Genomic DNA, 19,882 nt, shown 5'->3' on the forward strand with positions numbered 1-19,882 from the left:
ATAGGTGGCCCTATCGGGAGCTAAACTGCAAATGGCATGCTCAGGATTTCAGGAATTCAGAAGCCTCTCAACCATGACAAGGTGACTTGGAGAAAACTCAGATGGAATGAGTGTTAATTCCAATACTGTATCGGGGGAGGGGTGTGTGTGTGTATAGTTATGTGGGTATTGGTGCACAGTAAGTTTGTATTCACAGTGAATGGAAAGGTTGATAAACTGTAGGATGTACACAGTATGGAAGGTGCAGAGTTGGGTTGAGTGTGTAGTGAGCTGAGGTAGGTGCAGATATGGTAGGTATGCAGAGTGTGATGAGTGACAGAGTTCAAGGCACAAAGGCTTGAGAGACTCACAGCACAAGGGGCAGAGAGTGAGTAGGAGGGGGTGACCCACCTCAGCTGCAGAAACCAAACTTCACCAGGTATGTCACATGCCCAGTTCACTCTCAGCTAGACTTTCTTCATCTTCTCCACCTCCCCTGCTACAAGGAACAACATCCAAGCTCTTGAAGTGAAGTCAGTGCAGCATTGGTTCATTGGATTTACCACAGGATGAGGGATTGTTCATCGAGAGCGACTGAGTTAATTTGGTCCTTATCCGCTGTGGAGTTGAAGAATGCTAGTCATCTTCCTAGAAAGCACAGGCGTCTGGGAGCAATCGATGTGCTGGATGCCAAGAGGGTGTTTCTCAGACTGGAGAGTGGAACCAAAGGCATTTGGCATAGGCAAGAATTTCCCTTTAGTAATGGTTGTGAATTTTTGTGACTCTCTGCTCCAGGGGGCTGTCGATCCTCAGTGGCTTCAGAGTATTTAAGGAGAAGGCTGACAGATCTCGAGCCGTCCAGAGGGAATGGGATTTGCTGAAAAAGCAGACAAGACATGGAGCAGCTCTCCCCATTTCCCCTTCCCCCCCCCCCAATCCCATTCCTTTGCCATCCTCTGTCTGTGGCCTTCTGTACTTAGGGGTTTTCTTTCTTTACTGTAAAATACAGAACTGCTATATCAAAGCCCAAAGCTAGTTTGAGGACATTCTTCTTTCTCATTCTTCCTTTCATTATTTCTTACATTTATCTAGTCTTACATGCCGGGCACGTCCCTATAGGTCAGCCTGTACAACGTTGCCTGGTCTTCTCAACCTTAGCTTCACTTTACCCCTTGAATGACCACATCATTTCATCCTATAATCGACATTCCCTGTTTTCCATTCATTGCCCTCCCCAGCTTCTCTGCTAGACTAGCTCGTCATCTCTTTTTCTGAGCTCTGGTGAAAGGTCTTTGGCCAGAAATGTTAAATCTTTCTCTTTTCACAGAACCCATCTGACCCGCAAAGTAGTTACAACATTTTTTGCCTTTGTTTTAGATTATTAGTATCTGCGTTTTGAATATGTGCAGGCTTGACGGGCAGCTCCTGATTCAATTTCTTATGAATCTGACTATTCCTAATGAATGATGTACAAATTCCATTTGGCTGATTTGCTGTGAGACAACTGAACCCAATGTACTTCTGGCCCAAAGACAAGTGTGAGGGAGAAATGAGCTGCCAAATCCTGTCCTCTGGGTCCGCGGGAGCCAAAGGCTCCTCATAGACCTCAAAAGGATCAATGACATCATTTAGTTTATAGCCAAATTAATAAAGGTGGCAGCTAATTTGATAGGACACAAATTAGACATTCCTCCAGTAATGGGGAACTGCCTTTCACTGGCTTTATCCCAAAATATCAGATTTTAGACAGCGGGAGCTTCATTTTTACTGGATTCAGGAGAGAGAGGTCAGAATGCATGAAGATTTTTGCAACACTGTAGTTTTCTTGTGGCGGTCACTTTGTGACTGGACACCGTTTCAGCTTTAACTCGGTGGGAGGCAGTCTCTAACCTGCACTCCTGGAGGTTATGAGTTCAAACACTGCTCTTGATCCTTCAGCACAAAAGACTAGATTTGGTGTCTGTTGATGAAAGATCGTAAGAAAAGTAAAATAAAACTGCTCCAATTATTTCTTTGCATCTTTAATTATAAAACTATTTAACAAGAGGAAAAATTTATTTAACAGTCAAGAAATGTTCTGTGGGATACAGATGATCCCTCCATTATGATCATTTTGGTAATCGAAATTTGCATTTACAGAATCACTGCCCAAAAATCAGAGAAACAGAAAATATGCTCTTTTGGAATTTTGAGAACAAAATTAATAAAGAAATATTTTTTGCAACTTGCATTTCTTGAAGCATGAACAGATATGGCTTTGCATGATTGAAAATTGTGACATAGACTGTTTTCTAAGAACCTGCTGACACCTATAATAAGGAATCTGTGCTTTACAATTGACCCTAGAAGGCGGGTTCTTTAACGATGGATATGCTAAGCATCCAGTAGTAAGGGTGTTGGATGTTGATTTTATTTTAATTAGTGATACAGCTTGCAGTTGGCCCTTCTAGACCTTCGAATCATGCCATGCCAGCAACCCTCAATGTTGAGAGGGATTGGGAGAAGAGAACAATAGTTTATGAATTCACATCAAGGGAGATGTCCAACTGGAAATTGCCAGCCCTTTATGGACATAGTCCACTTAACCAAGAGAAAGGCACAGAATGAAGCTGATGTTTAACATATTGATGAAACTCATCTGTTGTAGGGTGGCATACATGGTTGAATGGGCTGAAACTAACATCTCTGATCTTTCAAAGAGTTGTGGATTCCTGGCAAAGACTGGCTTAGATACAGAGTAAAGCTCCCTCCACATATACCCTTCAAACACTCTCAGAGTAGGGACAACACAGGTTGGAAGCCGAGTGGAAGTCCTTTTCACGACATGCCCTCCAACGCTGCCAGGGTGTATATTGAACGCATGAGCAGTAAATGCAGAAGCTCAAAGAATCATTGTTCCAGTGAAAATAACCTTGGGTAATCTGATCCTTCCAGCTAAAATTTTACATTTTGGCAACATCTTCATAAATTTTAGCACCCACTTCAGTCTAATTTCATCTTTTCAATAATGTAATGGCCAGAATTTATGCTGTGGCTTAGCCAGTGTTGTATACTATTTTAGTATACTTTCCCTGTTTTTATATTGGCTAATGATTAAAATCCTCTCTTATACTTTTTAGGTTCACAGTCATAGAAAACTACAGCACAGAAACAGGTCCTTCAGCCCATCTAGTCCATGCTGAACCATTTAAACTGCCTATTCCTATCAATCTTCTCTGGGACCAAAGCCCTCTATACCCCTACCATCCATGTAGCTATCCACATTTCTCTTAAAAGTTGAAATCAAACTTGCATGTAAACTTGTGCTGGCAGATCGTTCCACACTCTCACAACCCCTTGAGTGAAGAAGTTTCCCCTCATGTTCCCTTTAAATGTTTCACCTTTCACCCTTGACCCACGTCCTGTAGTTGTAGTCCCACTCAACCTCAGTGGAAAAAGCTTGCTTGCATTTACCCAATCTATAAAACTCATAATTTTGTATATCGCTATCAAATCTTCTTTCAATATCTGATGTTCCAAGGAATAAAGTCCTAACCTTTTCAATCTTTCTGGATAACTAGTCCTCCAGACTCATCAACATCCTTGTAAATTTTCTCTGTATTCTTCAACATTATTTACATCTTTCCTGTAGACAGGTGACCAAAACTGCACACAATACTCAAAGTAGGCCTCACCAATGTCTTGCACAACTTCAACATAACAGCCCATAACTCAGTGCTTTAATTTATGAAGGCCAATGTGCCAAAAGCTTTCTTTACAACCCTATCTACAAACCCCATTTCCAGAAAATTTGGGATATTTTCCAAAATGCAATAAAAACAAAAATCTGTGATATGTTAATTCACATGAACCTTTATTTAACTGACAAAAGTACAAAGAAAAGATTTTCAATAGTTTTACTGACCAACTTAATTGTATTTTGTAAATATACTCAAATTTAGAATTTGATGGCTGCAACACACTCAACAAAAGTTGGGACAGAGTTAAAATAAGATTGAAAAGTGCACAGAATATTCAAGTAACACCGGTTTGGAAGACTCCACATTAAGCAGGCTAATTGGTAGCAGGTGAGTTATCATGACTGGGTATAAAAGTAGCGTCCATCAAAGGCTCAGTCTTTGCAAGCAAGGATGGGTCGTGGCTCACCCCTTTGTGCCAAAATTCATGACAGAATTGTTAGTCAGTTCAAAAGGAACATTTCTCAACGCAAGATTGCAGAGAATTTAGGTCTTTCAACATCTACAGTACGTAATATTGTGAAAAGATTCAAAATTCAGAGACATCTTAGTGTGTAAAGGGCAAGGTCGGAAACCACTGTTGAATGCACGTGATCTTCGAGCCCTCAGGTGGCACTGCCTAAGAAACCGTCATGCTACTGTGACAATTATAGCCACCTGGGCTCGGGAGTACTTCGGAAAACCATTGTCACTTAACACAGTCCGTCGCTGCATCCAGAAATGCAACTTGAAACTGTATTACGCAAGGAGGAAGCCATACATCAACTCTATGCAGAAACGCCGGCGAGTTCTCTGGGCCTGAGCTCATCTCAGATGGACTGAAAGACTGTGGAACCATGTGCTGTGGTCAGATGAATCCACATTTCAACTAGTTTTTGGAAAAAATGGGCATCGAGTTCTCCATGCCAAAGATGAAAATGACCATCCTGATTGTTATCAGCGAAAGGTGCAAAAGCCAACATCTGTGATGGTATGGGGGTGCATCAGTGCCCACGGCATGGGTGAGTTGCATGTATGTGAAGGTACCATTGACTCTGAGGCGTATATTAGGATTTTAGAGAGACATATGTTGCCATCAAGGTGACGTCTCTTCCCGGGACGTTCATGCTTATTTCAGCAGGACAATGCCAGACCACGTTCTGCACGGGCTACACGGGCTACACCAGCGTGGCTTTGTAGACAGAGTGCATGTGCTTGACTGGCCTGCTGCCAGTCCAGATCTATCTCCTATTGAAAATGTATGGCGCATCATGAAGAGGAGAATCAGACAACGGAGACCACGGGCTGTTGAGCAGCTGAAGAATGGACAAAATTTCCAATTGCAAATCTACTACAATTAGTATCCTCAGTTCCAAAACAATTTAAAAGTGTTATTAAAAGGAAAGGTGATGCAACACAACAGTAAACATGCCTCTGTCCCAACTTTTGTTGAGTGTGTTGCAGCCATCAAATTCTAAATTTGTGTATATTTACAAAATGCAATTAAGTTGGTCAGTAAAACTATTGAAAATCTTTTCTTTGTACTTTTGTCAGTTAGATAAAGGTTCATGTGAATTAACATATCACAGATTTTTGTTTTTATTGCATTTTGGAAAATATCCCAACTTTTCTGAAAATGGGGTTTATACTTCTGACACCACTTTCAATGAATTATGGACCTCTATTCCAGTTCTTTTTCTACCACACTCCTCAGTGCCCTACTGTTCACTGTGCAAGACCTACTCTGGTTGGCCCTTTCTAAGTGCAACACTTTGCCCCTGTCTGCATTAAATTCCATCTGCCATTTTTCAGCCAATTCTCCAGCTGATGCAGATCCTGCTGCGAGCTTTGATAATCCTCCTCACTGCCCACTACACCCCCAATCTTGGTGTCATCCACAAATTTGCAGATCTAGTTAACCACATTATCATCCAGATCTTTGATAGTGATGACAAACAACAAAGGACCCAGCACTGATCTTTACGGCACTCCACTAGTCACAGGTCTCCAGTCAGAGAGTCAACCACTCTCTGGCTTCTCCCACAAAGCCGATGTCTAATCCAATTTACTACCTCATCTTGAATGCCAAGTGACTGAACCTACTTGACCAACCTCCCATCTGGGACCTTGTCAAATGCCTTGCTAAGGTCCATGTCAACAACATCTACTGCCTTTCCTTTATCCACTTTCCTGGGAAAGTCTTTGAAAAACTCCATAAGGTTGGTTAGACCTGACCTACCACGCACAAAGCCATGCTGACTATCCTTAATCAGTCTATGCCTATCTAAATACTTACATATCCAGTCCCTTAAAATACCTTCCAACTACTTTCCCACTGTTGATATCAGACTCACTGGCCTACACTTTCCTGGTGTATGTTTAGAGCTATCTTAATCACTGTTCATCATTTCGTGCTACCTGTAGGAGTCCACAGTCAATGTGTACAATTCCTACAGTCAGTATTGCCTGTGGTCTATCACAGGACTCCACTGAGTATCCTGGATCACCACACAGTCAGGAGTTACACAATAAAGGACATCCATTGCAAGCTTCTGTTCCTCGCTGAGGGTATTCATCAGGAGCACAGAGGAGCCCACGATGAAAAGGACCAACTTTGTGCAACTTGCAAGTCCCTGTCTGCATTAACATTTTCCTATTTTACAGAAAATGTATCGCAAATGCACAGGCTAAACTCTCAGCACACACTGGAGAACATCAACAGGAGGTGAAGGCAGAGAAGGACCTAGGGGTTTGAAGATTGAAGGTGGGATCAGTTAGTCACTGTAACTCTACCCTACAACCCATGAAGTACAGACTCTCAGCTGCTCAGTACGGCATTATCCCAGTCCTAAGGAAGACCAGGACTGTGGCCTCTTAATCTTAATTGGTTATAACTGTTTGGTTCACGTTTAGTTGCTTGGGACTACATAATGGGATTGGGTCTCATTAGCTATTATATAGTCCTGAGAGAATGCTCGCTCTCAGAAGAGCTGCCATGTAAATTAACATATTTTGGTTCTTGTATTTTGGAGCATTGGCTTAAAGTGGAGACTTCAGCTATGTCTGGTACTCTTTATGTCTTAATCAACATCATAAGACAGGCTATCTTAGCAGTATAATCAAAGGCATGGACTTAAAGTTCACTATTGATCTGAAACAACTGCTATTTATCAAAAGAATTTTAAACTCCCTTCACCATCTGTGTGGAGAGAGCTGGTACTAAACTTTAGACTTTCCCCCACATGCTGGACCACTCTTTCTTCACTCTTTCTCTCCATTGTAAGATATTGAATGCTTTAAATTTCTTGCAATTTTGGCCTCTTCCCTTTCCTCCTAAACCCACCTCTAGCTCCCATTTTTTTTTTTTGCTGCCAATACCACCACTTTTACATAAGAACATAAGAACTAGGAGCAGGAGGAGATCATCTGGCCCGTCGAGCCTGCTCTGCCATTCAATAAGATCATGGCAGATCTGGCCATGGACTCATCTCCACCCATCTGCCTTTCCCCCATAACCTTTAGTTCACCTCCTATGCAAAAACCTATCCAACTTTGTCTTAAATATATTTACTGAGGTAGCCTCCACTGCTTCATTGGGCAGAGAATTCCACAGATTCACCACTCTCTGGGAAAAGCAGTTCCTCCTCATCTCCATCCTTAATCTACTCCCCTGAATCTTGAGGCTATGTCCCCTAGTTCTAATCTCACCTACCAGTGGAAACAATTTTCCTGCCTCTATCTTAGCTATCCCTTTCACAATTTTATGTTTCTATAAGATCTCCTCTCATTCTTTTGAATTCCAGCAGGCACAGTCCCGGGCGACTCAATCTCTCCTCATAGTCTAACCCCATCATCTTTGGAATCAACCTGGTGAACCTCCTCTGCACTGCCTCCAAAGCCAGTATATCTTTCCTCAAGTATGGAGACCAGAACTGCACACAGTACTCCAGGTGTGGCCTCACCAGTACCCAAACTAGTTGCAGCATAACCTCCCTGCTCTTAAATTCAATCCCTCTAGCAATGAAGGCCAATATTTCATTTGCCTTCTTGATAACCTACTGCAACTCTAAACCAACCTTTTGCGATTCATGCACAAGCACTCCCAAGTCCCTCTGCTCAGCAGCATGCTGCAATTTTTTACCACTTAAATAATTATCTGCTCCTTCATTTTTCCTTCCAAAGTGGATAAACTTGCATTTACCAATGTTGTACTCCATCTGCCAGACCCTTGCCCACTCACTCAACCTATCTATATCTCTCTGAAGACTCTCTTTATCTTCTGCACAATTTGGTTTTCCACTCAATTTAATATCATCAGCAAGTTTAGATACATTACACTCGGTCCCCTCTTCCAGAGCGTTAGTGCATATCGTGAACAGTTGCGGGCCCAGCACGACTCCTGCTGCACATCGCTCCCCACTGATTGCCATCCAGAAGAACATCCATGTACCCCAACTCTCTATTAGTTAATCAATCCTCTATCCATGCTAATACATCACCCCCAACTCTATGCATCTTTATCTTATGGATAAGTCTTTTATAAGGCACCTTATCAAAAACTTTTATTCCCCAATTGTCCCCATTTCATTATCCCTATCTTCCAAACAAGAGAAAATTTGCAGATGCAGAAAAGAGTACATTCAACATTTCAGGCTGAGAATCTTCATCAGAACTGGAGAAAAAAAGTGCCGTCCTGATGGGGGGTCAGGGCCCAAAACGTCGACTGTACTTTTTTCCAGAGATGCTGCCTGGCCTGCTGAGTTCCTCCAGCACTTTGTGTGTGTTGCCTCTACCCCCCAGCTACTTCTCTCCTAAGCTACCAACCAGCCCGACTCTATTCTTTCACAAGCCCTCCACTTCCTTCTCAAGCACCAGATCATTTCCCTTCCTAATGACTTGCCAAAGTTCTCCCACAAACCTCCCTCCCAAACCAATCACCCCACCCCTTCTCTTCCAACCCATCACTTTCCCTCCAAGCCCACACTCCAGCCCCCCCATTCCATTTCCCCTCAACACTTCCAGCTCCACCCCACATGCTCACCCCAACCTCCCCAGTCCATTTCCCCCAGTTAAGACAACCCAAATGGAAAAGAATCAGCTTCTTTCCCCTGGACACGGGATCTTTCTCTTCTCGCCTCTTGGTCCAGTAGCCTTTATATTAAAGCCTGGCCAGCTCAGTTACATCTTGCTGGTTATAATTAACCATGGGTCTTTCTCCTGCCTTTCTCTGGATATCCTCACTAAACTCATAGCCATGTATTTTGGGGCTTCAAGTGCCCACCTTTGGGCTTGTGATTGAGGACACTGCCACTGCTCCAGTGGGTATAATATTATAGACCAGAACAAATAGTTTCAGTGCAGTGTAAAGCTGGCTTGATTCTAGACCCAAAGCAGATTGGGAGACAACTACACTGAGCACCTTCACTCTGTCCACCAGAAAAAGCGGGATCTCCCAGTAGCCACCCATTTCAATTCTTCTTCCTATTCCCATTCCAACATGTCAATCTATGGCCTCTTCCTCAACTGTGATGAGGCCACACCTAGGTTGGCGGAGCAACACCTTGTATTCCTTCTGGGTAGCCTTCATCCTAAAAGCATGAACATTGATTTCTCAAACTTCCTGTAATTGCTCCCCACCTTCACCATTCCCTATTCCCACTTCCCTCTCACCTTCTCCTTACCTGCCCATCACCTCCCTCCGGTGCTTCTCCCCCTTCCCTTTCTTCTGTGGCCTCTATCCTCTCCTATCAGATATCCCCTTCTCCAGCCTTTTATCTTTTCCCAGCTCTTTTCTGCACCCATCCCCAACTCCCGGTTTCACTCACCACCTACCACCTTGTATTTCTTCCTCCCCTCCCCTCTCCTCCTTACTCTGGCTTCTCATCTTTTTTTCCAGTCCTGATTGAAGGGTCTCATCCCAAAATGTCGACCGCTTACTCATTTCAGATGCTGCCTGGCTTGTTGAGTTCCTCCAGCATTCTGTGTGTGTTGCTCAGATTTCCAGCATCTGCAGATTTTCTCGTGTTTGTGATCCCAATCCTATCAGTATCCTGCTACCTACACATTTTCCCATGAACCACTTTCCCACGTCAGGGGCTAGGATTATGCAGTAGATGGGCAAAAGGCTCTGGCTCACTCTCAAAGGTCTATTGGGAGGGGCTAGCTTTCAGGGGAGTCTCAATGTGGGTCTTTCAGGGGACCCACATTGCAGAAGTTGCTATGGTACCATGTGGGCAGGGACAGGGAGTTCTCCCCATTATCTTGGTAAGTAATCTATCCTCATAATTTACGTACATTTTCTAGTCACTTTTCTACTTGTGGGGTCCCGCTGTGTGAAAATTGGATAACTGCCACTTGACCACACTTCCAAATTGGTTTGTTGGCTGTGAAGCTCCTTGGAACATCCTGAAGTTGTGATGGGTGCAACAGGAATGCAAGACTTTGATTCTGATTGTAACTCACCAACCTCACAGGAAATGGACGGCATCTAGTTAGCCCTGAACCAACTGATCGCCTACCTATATCAGTCAGCAGTGAAGTCAGCGTGGTTCTGGGCAGAACATTTTTTCTCTTAAACACTATTAGTGAATCAAATGGGATTCTTACCAATAACTCGATGGTTTATTTCATGGTCAGAATTACTGAGACTAGTTTTTCATCTGATTGGATTCCCAAGCTGCTGTTGTGGGATTTGAGCTCGCGCCTCCAGGTCATTACGCCAGGCCTTGGATTGCTGGTCTAATTGCATAAGCACATCACTACAGTACTCTTTAACAAGGCCAGGCTGAGGTCTTGGGCACCAACAAGTGCAGCTGTGGTGACCGCCACTGGCAGCAGCGTCTACATCGGTGTGGCTGAGGTGATGGCCACAGTCAGAGTTGGCAACTCAGCAGTGTAGGTAGCAAAGTGAGACAAGAAATTCATAAAATGGTCACTAAAATAATAGGAATACTCAGATGGCAATAGGACAAGGTGGAATTCATCCAAAAATAATCAAAGAAACAAAGGCTGTAATAGTGGGAGCCATAGTTGAAATATTTTGCAGCTCATTAAACATAAGGCAAGAACCAGATGAACAATTTGGGTTAAATTCCTTCTTGAAGCTCAGACAGCCAATTGTCTTGATTGGTATAATGGGAAAAACATTGAAGGAAATAGCTCCGGCTACTTAACAAGAGCAAAGGTGATGTTTCCATTCCATTGCAAGTTTAAGAACAAAGGTCAGATCCTTTAAAGAGAAAACCTAATGTTGTGGATGTACATATTTCCGACAATATTTGACAGGTGATGGGTGAGATGCTTGCAACCAGTTGGAGATCTTTCAAAGGCATACATTGATAGGTAGATTCTCTCCATCTGTGCTCTATCATTCCATGAAACCAGGCGCTATCCAGATTGACCACAAGACCAAAAGATTCAGAAACAGAATTAGACCATTCGGTCCTTCGAGTCTGCTCTGCCATTCAGTCATAGCTGATTTATTATCCTTTTCCACCCCTTCCCCAGCCTTCTCCCCATAACCTTTGATGTCTTTACTAATCAAGAACCTGTCCACTGTAAGTATACCCAATGATGGCCTCCTCAGCCATCACCACCCTCATTTCTGTTCTAAAGGGACTTCCTTGTATTCTGAGGTTGTGTCCACTAGTCCTAGATGCTCCCACTAGTGGAAACATCCTCTCCAAGTCCATTCTATCTAGCTCTTTCAATATTTGATAGGCTTCATCGAAGTCTCCCCTTCATCTTTCTAAACTCCAACGAGTACACACCCAGAGACATCAAACATGCTTCATGTGTTAACCCTTTCATTCCTGGGAGCAGTCTCGTGAACCTCCTTTGGTATCTCTCCAATGTCAGCACATCCTCTTAGATAAGGGGCCCAAAACTGCTCTCAATATTCCAAGATGAGTTTTCACCAATGCCCATATAGAGCCTCAGCGTCGCATCCTTGCTTTTATATTCTAGTCCCTTCAAGATGAAAGCTAACATCACATTTGCCTTCCTCACCACTGACTCATCCTGCAAATTAAATTTAAGGAATCCTGCATGAAGACTCCCAAGCCATGTTGCACATTTTACTCCATATCTGTATTTCTGATTTTGATTTTATATCATTCTTTAATCTACATAACAGTTGTTTGTCGTTGTTTTGTGTTGCATGTAGCACCAATACACCATGGCAATTTCCTAATATATGTAAATATATATGATGGATAAAGTCGATCTTGGCCTCCGATTTGTGAAGTTTCTCCCCTTTTTGAAAGTAGTCTACCCCTTTATTCCTTCAACCAAAATACATGACCATACACTTTCCAACACTATTCCATCCACAACTTCTTTGCCCATTCTCCCAATCTAAGTCCTTCTGCAGACTTGCTGCTTCCTCCGCACTACCTGCCCCTCCACCCGGCTACATTGTCTACCAAGGAAGTTACCCATCATTCCTTCATCAGCACAGGATCTAAGTCCCAGAATTCCCTCCATAACACCACCTGAAGGAGAAACATTGCAGGGATTTAAGAAGATGGCTCACCATTACGTTCTCAAAGGCAATTCAATGCTAGTCTTCCAGGGATGTCCACAAAAATGAATAATAAAGTAACTAAATCACTATGCTATATGATAAACCCATATTCACTATTGGGTGGATCTACACATCAACACCATTTACTGGCAATACACTGTATCACTATGTACATAGGTTATTGGTATGGTATAGGTCAGAGGTCAGCAACCTGCGGCTCTTTGATCTCTGTGATGCGGCTCCCCGTGGTTTGTTAGCTTTTGAAATGTAATTCGAAATTTGAAGATTATGGTGATCTTGTACAATATGAAAACTTTGCGGAGACACCGTTTCCTGGCACATCCGAACCGGCTCACAATTAGCCACCGTTCCGGCTAAGGGTGATAGCCTACGGGGGTTTGTGAGTAAGTGTCTTTTGGAGCATCCACGCCCACGGGGACGGGTTGAGGGAGGCTTTAAAGCAAGGCTGTTTAGTTCGAATAAAGTTACCTTTGACTGCAGTCTTTATTTTAGCGCTGCGTGTAGCGCTACACCGCTACAAAGTGTTTTTTATCGCTATTAATATACATCACCACTGCCAATGCCTGACACCCGCCAGTGCGCGCATTCTTTTAATTCTTCGATCCAAGGTAGGCTAACTATGTAGTAACCTTCAACCCAACGTCTTTTTTTTGGAGTTCAAAATGTTTTTGTTGCATGCAGAAATGTAATTTCGTTTTCTCTGCAGGAGTTCATCAATTTCAAAAATGCAACACATTATAGTTTGTTTATACATAGCGTAAAGGCAAAAAAAAAACCCCGTTGTATGCAGTGTTATTTCATTTTGTGGCTCCCAGTGTTTTCTTTTCTGTGGGAAATGGGTCCATATTGGCTCTTTTAGTGGTAAACGTTGCCGACCCCTGGTATAGGTAATATAAGCATTACCACATGACTATCAATATACAGTCACATTATATACACTGATAATGCAATTGTATCACTTTAGCTAGTGCTACCCACTTTTAAATCAGTGGAGCTTTTTTTTTACTTCATTAAAACTAATTGTGTTATAGATGTAAAGCCCTGGTTAAGATTTTGACTGCTAAGCTGTAGGTATTTCATTTTAGAAGTTCTGTAAGAGCAGTCTGTCCTGCTTTCAGCGTGTTCGAGCTTGAGCTGAGATGAGAGGCTTTGGTGTTCAGCATAGGAGCGTGGTGTTGGCCAATCAGGATGGTAGAATTGGAGAAGGTTTCAGAGAATGCTGGGCAGAGAGGTTTGTTGGTGGGAGATGGGAGAAGACAGGAGGGAAGATGACTGAGGAGGCCGTCCCTGTTGCACAAGGTGCTTTGTGCAGATGAATTGCTTCAAGGGGGAGGGACCAATACTCCCGTGGGGGATCCTGTTTGTTCAACGTGGATTTTGAGTGACCTTCAGAAGGTAGGGTGTGCTTTCATGCAGGCCAAGGGCTCAGCTCATGAGTTACAGACAAGTTCAAGATTCGAGCTCCACCGTGCACATGTGACTGTTTAAGTATAATGGGCCCTTTTTGGATTTCTCTTTCTTTCCTTTCTAACTGTTTGCTTAAGTTAACATTCTTAAATAGACAATAGACAGTAGGTGCAGGAGTAGGTCATTCGGCCCTTCTAGCCAGCACCGCCATTCACTGTGATCATGGCTGATCATACACAATCAGTACCCCGTTCCTGCCCTCTCCCCATATCCCTTGACCCCGCTATCTATAAGAGCTCTATCTAACTCTCTCTTGAATGCATCCGGAGACTTGGCCTCCACTGCCTTCTGGGGCAGAGCATTCCACATATCCACCACTCTCTGGGTGAAAAAGTTTTTCTGCATCTCTGTTCTAAATGGCCTACCCCTTATTCTTAAACTGTGGCCTCTAGTTCTGAACTCACCCATCAGCGGGAACATGCTTCCTGCCTCCAGTGTGTCCAATCCCTTAATAATCTTATATGTTTCAATCAGATCCCCTCTCATCCTTCTAAATTCCAGTGTATACAAGCCCAGTCACTCCAATCTTTCAACATATGACAGTCCCGCCATTCCGGGATTTAACCTTGTGAACCTACGCTGCACTCCCTCAATAGCAAGAATGTCCTTCCTCAAATATGGAGACCAAAACTGCACACAATACTCCAGGTGGGGTCTCACCAGGGCCCTGTACAGCTGCAGAAGGACCTCTTTACTCCTATATTCAATTCCTCTTGTTATAAAGGCCAGCATGCCATTAGCTTTCTTCACTGCCTGCTGTACCTGCATGCTTGCTTTCAGTGACTGATGTACAAGAACATCCTAGATCTCATTGTACTTCCCCTTTTCCTAACTTGACTCCATTTAGATAGTAATCTGCCTTCTACTGATTGATTAATGGTATGCAATGTATGATCTGTTACTACTTGCTGGGGGCAATAAATCACACAGCATTCATACAAACCAGGGTCTGGTTGGGCAGAGACATCCCAATCTGACAGACTTGGAAGGACCAAAGTCATATACACCCTAGACATATGAAGTCTGAGAAAGGTGAGTTTCTTGCAACGGAATCAGGAGGCTGTTAACGAGGAGCTAACAAGCTGCATTTCCAGAGTCGCCCAGTAGAAAGGGGTTTCATAAATATTATTGCTCTGTGGTTGCTTGTAATTAAATGCTTGGTCCACGGGCTCAGAGTACTTGAATTCCACCATGTTAGATGCAGAATGTAAACTCGGGTGCATAAATCAAGATTACAAGCCAGTATCAGACAATAAGTAATGCCAGCAGCTATACTTCATTAGGAGTTTGAGGAGATTTGGTTTGTCACCAAAGACTCTGGCAAATTTCTACTGATGTACCCAGGAGAAAATTCTGACTGGCTGCATCACCACCTGGTGTAGTGTCTCCAATGCCCAGGATCGAAAGAGGCTCTAGGGAGTTGTAGACTTGGCCAGCCCCATCAGGGTCACAAGCCTCCCCACCACTGAAACACCATCAAAAGGCATCATCCATCACTAAGACCCTCACCACCCGTGACGTGCACTTTTCTCATTACTACCATCAGAAAGGAGTTTCAGGAGCCTGAAGACGCCCACTCAACAGTTTAGGAACAGCTCCTTGCCTTCTTGTATACAAAACTGTGAGAGAGGGTAAATTCAAACAGGCTTTTTCCACTGAGGTTGGGTGGGACTGGAACTAAACAACCTGGGTTCAGGGCGAGGGGGGAAATGTTTAAGGGGAACATGAGGAGGAACCTCTTCACTCAGAGGGTGCTGACAGCGTGGAACAAGCTGCCAACACGAGTGGTGATGTGGGTCGGATTTCAACATTTAAGAGAAATTTGAATAGATACATGGATGGGAGGGATATGGAAGGTTATGGCTCGGATGCAGATCAATGGGACGAGGCAGATTAACAGTTTAGCACAGACTAGATGGGCCAAAGGGCCTGTTTCAGTGCTGTAATGTTCTGTGACTCTGCCAGCAGATTTCTAAACGGTCCACGAACCCAAGAATGCTCCCGTGTCATTCATCTTTCACTCTATCTATCTATTCATTAATTAATTTGTTTTGTTGTCTATTATTTATTTAGATGACACAGTAATTTAAAAAATATCCTTTGCTGCCACAAAACAGCAAATTTCATGACGTGTTGTCATAATAGATATGATTCTAATACTGAGAAAAGTGAATAGTATATCTTTATGGAAGAGTAAGGGTTAATTTTTTTTAACTCACTGCTGCAGATTATAAGATCTGTGCTCATAACATTTCATTCCTTAAAATGTAAGAAGCAATAAATTGCCATTTTTCTTCAAAATCCAAGTAGACAGTGGAGCAACAGAAGGCACCTGGCTGTTCACAGATATGCCTGAGCAACATCTGTAGGCAGCTGTGACAATGGTGCAGATTATCCGAGTTTGTTGCCATGCCAACACAGGCCTCTTCTCCCGGTGCTGTGAGCCAGTGGCAGGGATGAGCAGAGTCCTCGCTCAGAGCCCCCAGCGCCAGAGGATTGAGGATTGAGGATTGGGCCGGAGGCCGGTCCTTCTGCCGATCGGGACAACTGGAAGGGGTGGGGGTTTCAGGGTCACGGCCTACCTTTGTGATAGCCATGGCGCAGCTGTAGCCCGCAATCTCGATCAGCTGCTGCTGCCCGAATCGATATTCCTCATAAAGCTCCTTCTCCAATTCCTTCGCCTCTTCTTTGCTGCAGGGTACACAAGCAGGAGGAAGTAGTCAGAACACAAGGCCTGGTGCTCAGGGGCAGCATCCTGAATCATTCATGGATTCAACACCCATTCCAGAAGGATGAACCCATACACCACGTCAACCTTCCCACTACACCTCTGAGGGATTAGAACATAGAAATCCACAGCAATTACAGGCCCTTCAGCCCACAACATTGTGCTGACTATGTAACCTACTCCAGAAACTGTCTAGAGTTTCCCTACCGCATAGCCCTCCATTTCTCTAAGCTCCATGTATCTATCTAAGAGTCTCTTAAAAGACCCTATTGTATCCACCTCCACCATCGTCACTGGTGGTACATTCCACACACCCACCACTCTTCATGAGAAACTTACCACTGACACCACCTTGGCACCTATTTCCAAGCACCTTAAAACTATGCCCCCTCGTGTTAGCTATTTCAGCCCTGGGAAAAAACCCCTGGCTATCCACATGATCAATGTCTCTCATCATCTTATACACCTCTATGTCACTTCTCATCCTCCGTTCCTCCATGGAGAAAAAGCCAAGTTCACTCAAACTATTCTCATAAGGCATACCCTCCAATCCAGGCAACATCCTCGTAAATCTCCGCTGCACTCATTCTATAATATCTGCACTGTTACACTGTAAGAGGGGCTGTCTGGGAGGTACAGTCACTAATATTGAGACCATTTGATTTGCAGATGATCATAGAAACGGAGTTCGAAGGCTACAGATATTTAAAGGTTGAAGGTATGGAGGAAATTCCAGGTACAGGTAGGAATGAGGCTATGGATAGTGAGAATAATAGAATCATGGTCTGGATGTGAACCGAGGAGTTCAGGCAAGGTGAATACCTGTGATAGTCAACACAATGACTCACCCAGTAGAGCCACTGCCTCACAGTGCAGAGATCCAGCTTCAACCCTGATCTATAATATCTGGAGTTTGCCCATTTTCCCTTTGACTGAACTGAATTGATTTTATTACTTACATCCTTCACATACGTGAGGAGTAAAAATCTTTACGTCTCTGTCTAAATGTGGAATGTGTAACTTAAAGTAATTTTTAATAAATAGTATGTATTTTCCCCTGGGTGCTCCACTTTCCTCCCACATCATCAAAGACATGAGGACTGGTAGATTAAATAGCTGCTGTAAATAGCCCCTACAGCACATGAGAGGGGTAAAATCAGTATACGTTAGATGGAAGGATTGGGGGTATCAGAAGTTGGTTAGGTGCAGTTATAAAGAAGGCAAGACAGCAACCATACTTCATTAGGAGTTTGAAGAGATTTGGTATGTTAACAAATACACTCAAACTTCTATAGATATACAGTGGAGAGCATTCTGACAGGCTGCATCACTGTCTGGTACGGAGGGGCTACTGCACAGGATCGAAAGAAGCTGCAGAAGGTTGTAAATCTAGTCAGCTCCATCTTGGGTACCAGCCTACAAAGTAACCAGGACATCTTCAAGGAGTGGTGTCTCAGAAAGGCTGTCTCCAGCACCCAGCGCATGAACTTTTCACATTGTTACCATCAGGTAGGAGATACAGAAGCCTGAAGGCACACACTCAGCAATTCAGGAACAGCTTCTTCCCCTCTGCCATTTGATTTGTAAATGGACGTTGAACCCATGAACACTACCTCACTTTTTTAATATATTATTTCTGTTTCTGAATAATTTTTAATCTATTCATTATACATATACTGTCATTGATATATTTATTTTTTTATTATTTTCTTCCACATTATGTATTGCATTGAACTGCTGCTGCTAAGTTAACAAATTTCACGTCACATGCCGGTGATAATAAACCTGATTCTGCTTCTGAGTAAAAATGACAGTCAGTGTGAACGGTGGGCTCCAGATCTCCATGACTGAGACTGAATTCTGATGAGCCTTTATATTCAGGGGAAAAGTTCGATTAACCTGATTGCTTAATTAAGACTGGGTTCAGAATTAACTGCACAAGGCACAGCCTTCAAGGAAGAGAGTTAGAGAGAGCTAAAGGAAGACTGAGGAAGCTCTCGGGAGGGCAAGTAATAACATCGGTGACAAAGTGAGTCCCAAGGAGAGAGGGTTGGAGTTTGGTTTCCGAGGACGTGGAGGAAGGAGAACAGAGGAAGAGTATGCAGAGAATTCTAAGTCCTGAGGCAGAGGCCTGACCAGACCATCCCCGGGAGAGGAGCAGGCTGACTATTACTGAAAGTTCCCAGGAGTCTCCAGAACACTGCGGCGAGCAACCTCCATGAGGAGTAATCATGGCAGTATGAATCAAAATCATACGGGAACAGGTTCTGGGGCAGGCTAAAATGATCCAGCAATCAAAAAAGAGCAAGAGGAATCATTGAGTAGTGGCATACTTTTGGGAGGAGTGTCACACTGGGGAGATTTGGAGAAAGGAAGGATGGGAGAGGGATGTCACAGGGAAATGGCTCCAAAGGAAGGGAATGAGGGGAGATAGAAGGAGGAAAGCACAGGGAAAGGGCAGGTTGGGGGGTGAGAGACATGGAGTGGGAAGATAGAGGAAGGATTTGAGATTTTGGGTGAAAAGAGACATTGGGCTATGAGAAAGGGGGATGAAAGGGAAAGAGGTGGAGGAGTGAGGCAAGGAAGCGCATGGGAGAGGCATAAGAAATCTAAACTTGGAAGATGAGAGAAGTTTCTGGAAAGTAGAAGTGGAAAAGGGTGGGGGTGGGAGTGTCAGAAGCAGTGAGAGAGTGGACAGGTTAGAACTTGAGCTCTAATGAACCAAAGTTGGTCCATCTCAAACAGAATGACTGTACTGCAGGCTGGGATAGTTGGTTACCTGTATCCAGTGAGATTCCCGTGGGAAAGGCTTCTGAGCACTTTCCCGACTGTAAAGTTTGAGGTTGTTTTGTTGATGGGATGGAGAAAATTGGAAGTGTTCCGGAGCACAAGCTGGCGCAGAAGCGCAAAGCAGCTCTTTCTCCGTCCACTCATCCAGTCACATTCCAGCTCAATGCGATCCATACAGATTTGACAGAGCTTAACCAAGCTACACCTTCCATCTGCAGCATCTTCCTGTTTATCCACCAGGTCCCTCCAAATCTGTTTCTTTGCACCATCATTAACTGACCCAGCAACGGCCATCGTGTCCCAAGTTTCAAGCTGGGGAATTTTTTTGGCCATCTAATATTTTCTCTCCTGACCTGACAGCCCTGCAATAACTCTATGGATGTTTTATTGCATTGAAGGCACTCTACACTGAAAGCTGCAGTTATTAACACTGAGTCAATCAATATGCTTGAAGGTGCCTGGAATTGCCAGGCAGAGAAATATTTAGTTCAGCTTACAATACCCTAGTAGTTAATCAATGCTATATTGAGGTCATTGACTGATCTCAGTAATCAATCTTAGTCAATGAGTCCACCATGGTGTATGGAAGGAGGTGCAGAGAGTCAGCCGAGAACACTTCAGGAAGCAGCGATTCAAACTCACCATGTTTCCCAGCAA

General features: G+C 43.6%; 1 protein-coding gene across 1 annotated transcript in view; it reads right to left on the minus strand.

Annotated features, from left to right (window-relative positions):
• The window catches only part of yjefn3 (YjeF N-terminal domain containing 3), a 126,992-nt gene that overhangs the window by 15,059 nt on the left and 92,051 nt on the right, over positions 1-19,882 (minus strand). The window contains exon 2 of the mRNA XM_059990805.1: positions 16,290-16,398. Within this exon, the coding sequence (XP_059846788.1) occupies positions 16,290-16,398 (109 nt within the window). The remainder of the gene's footprint in view (positions 1-16,289; positions 16,399-19,882) is intronic.

Source organism: Hypanus sabinus, chromosome 16, assembly GCF_030144855.1.
Source record: "Hypanus sabinus isolate sHypSab1 chromosome 16, sHypSab1.hap1, whole genome shotgun sequence".
In the NCBI taxonomy this organism is placed as follows: domain Eukaryota; kingdom Metazoa; phylum Chordata; class Chondrichthyes; order Myliobatiformes; family Dasyatidae; genus Hypanus; species Hypanus sabinus.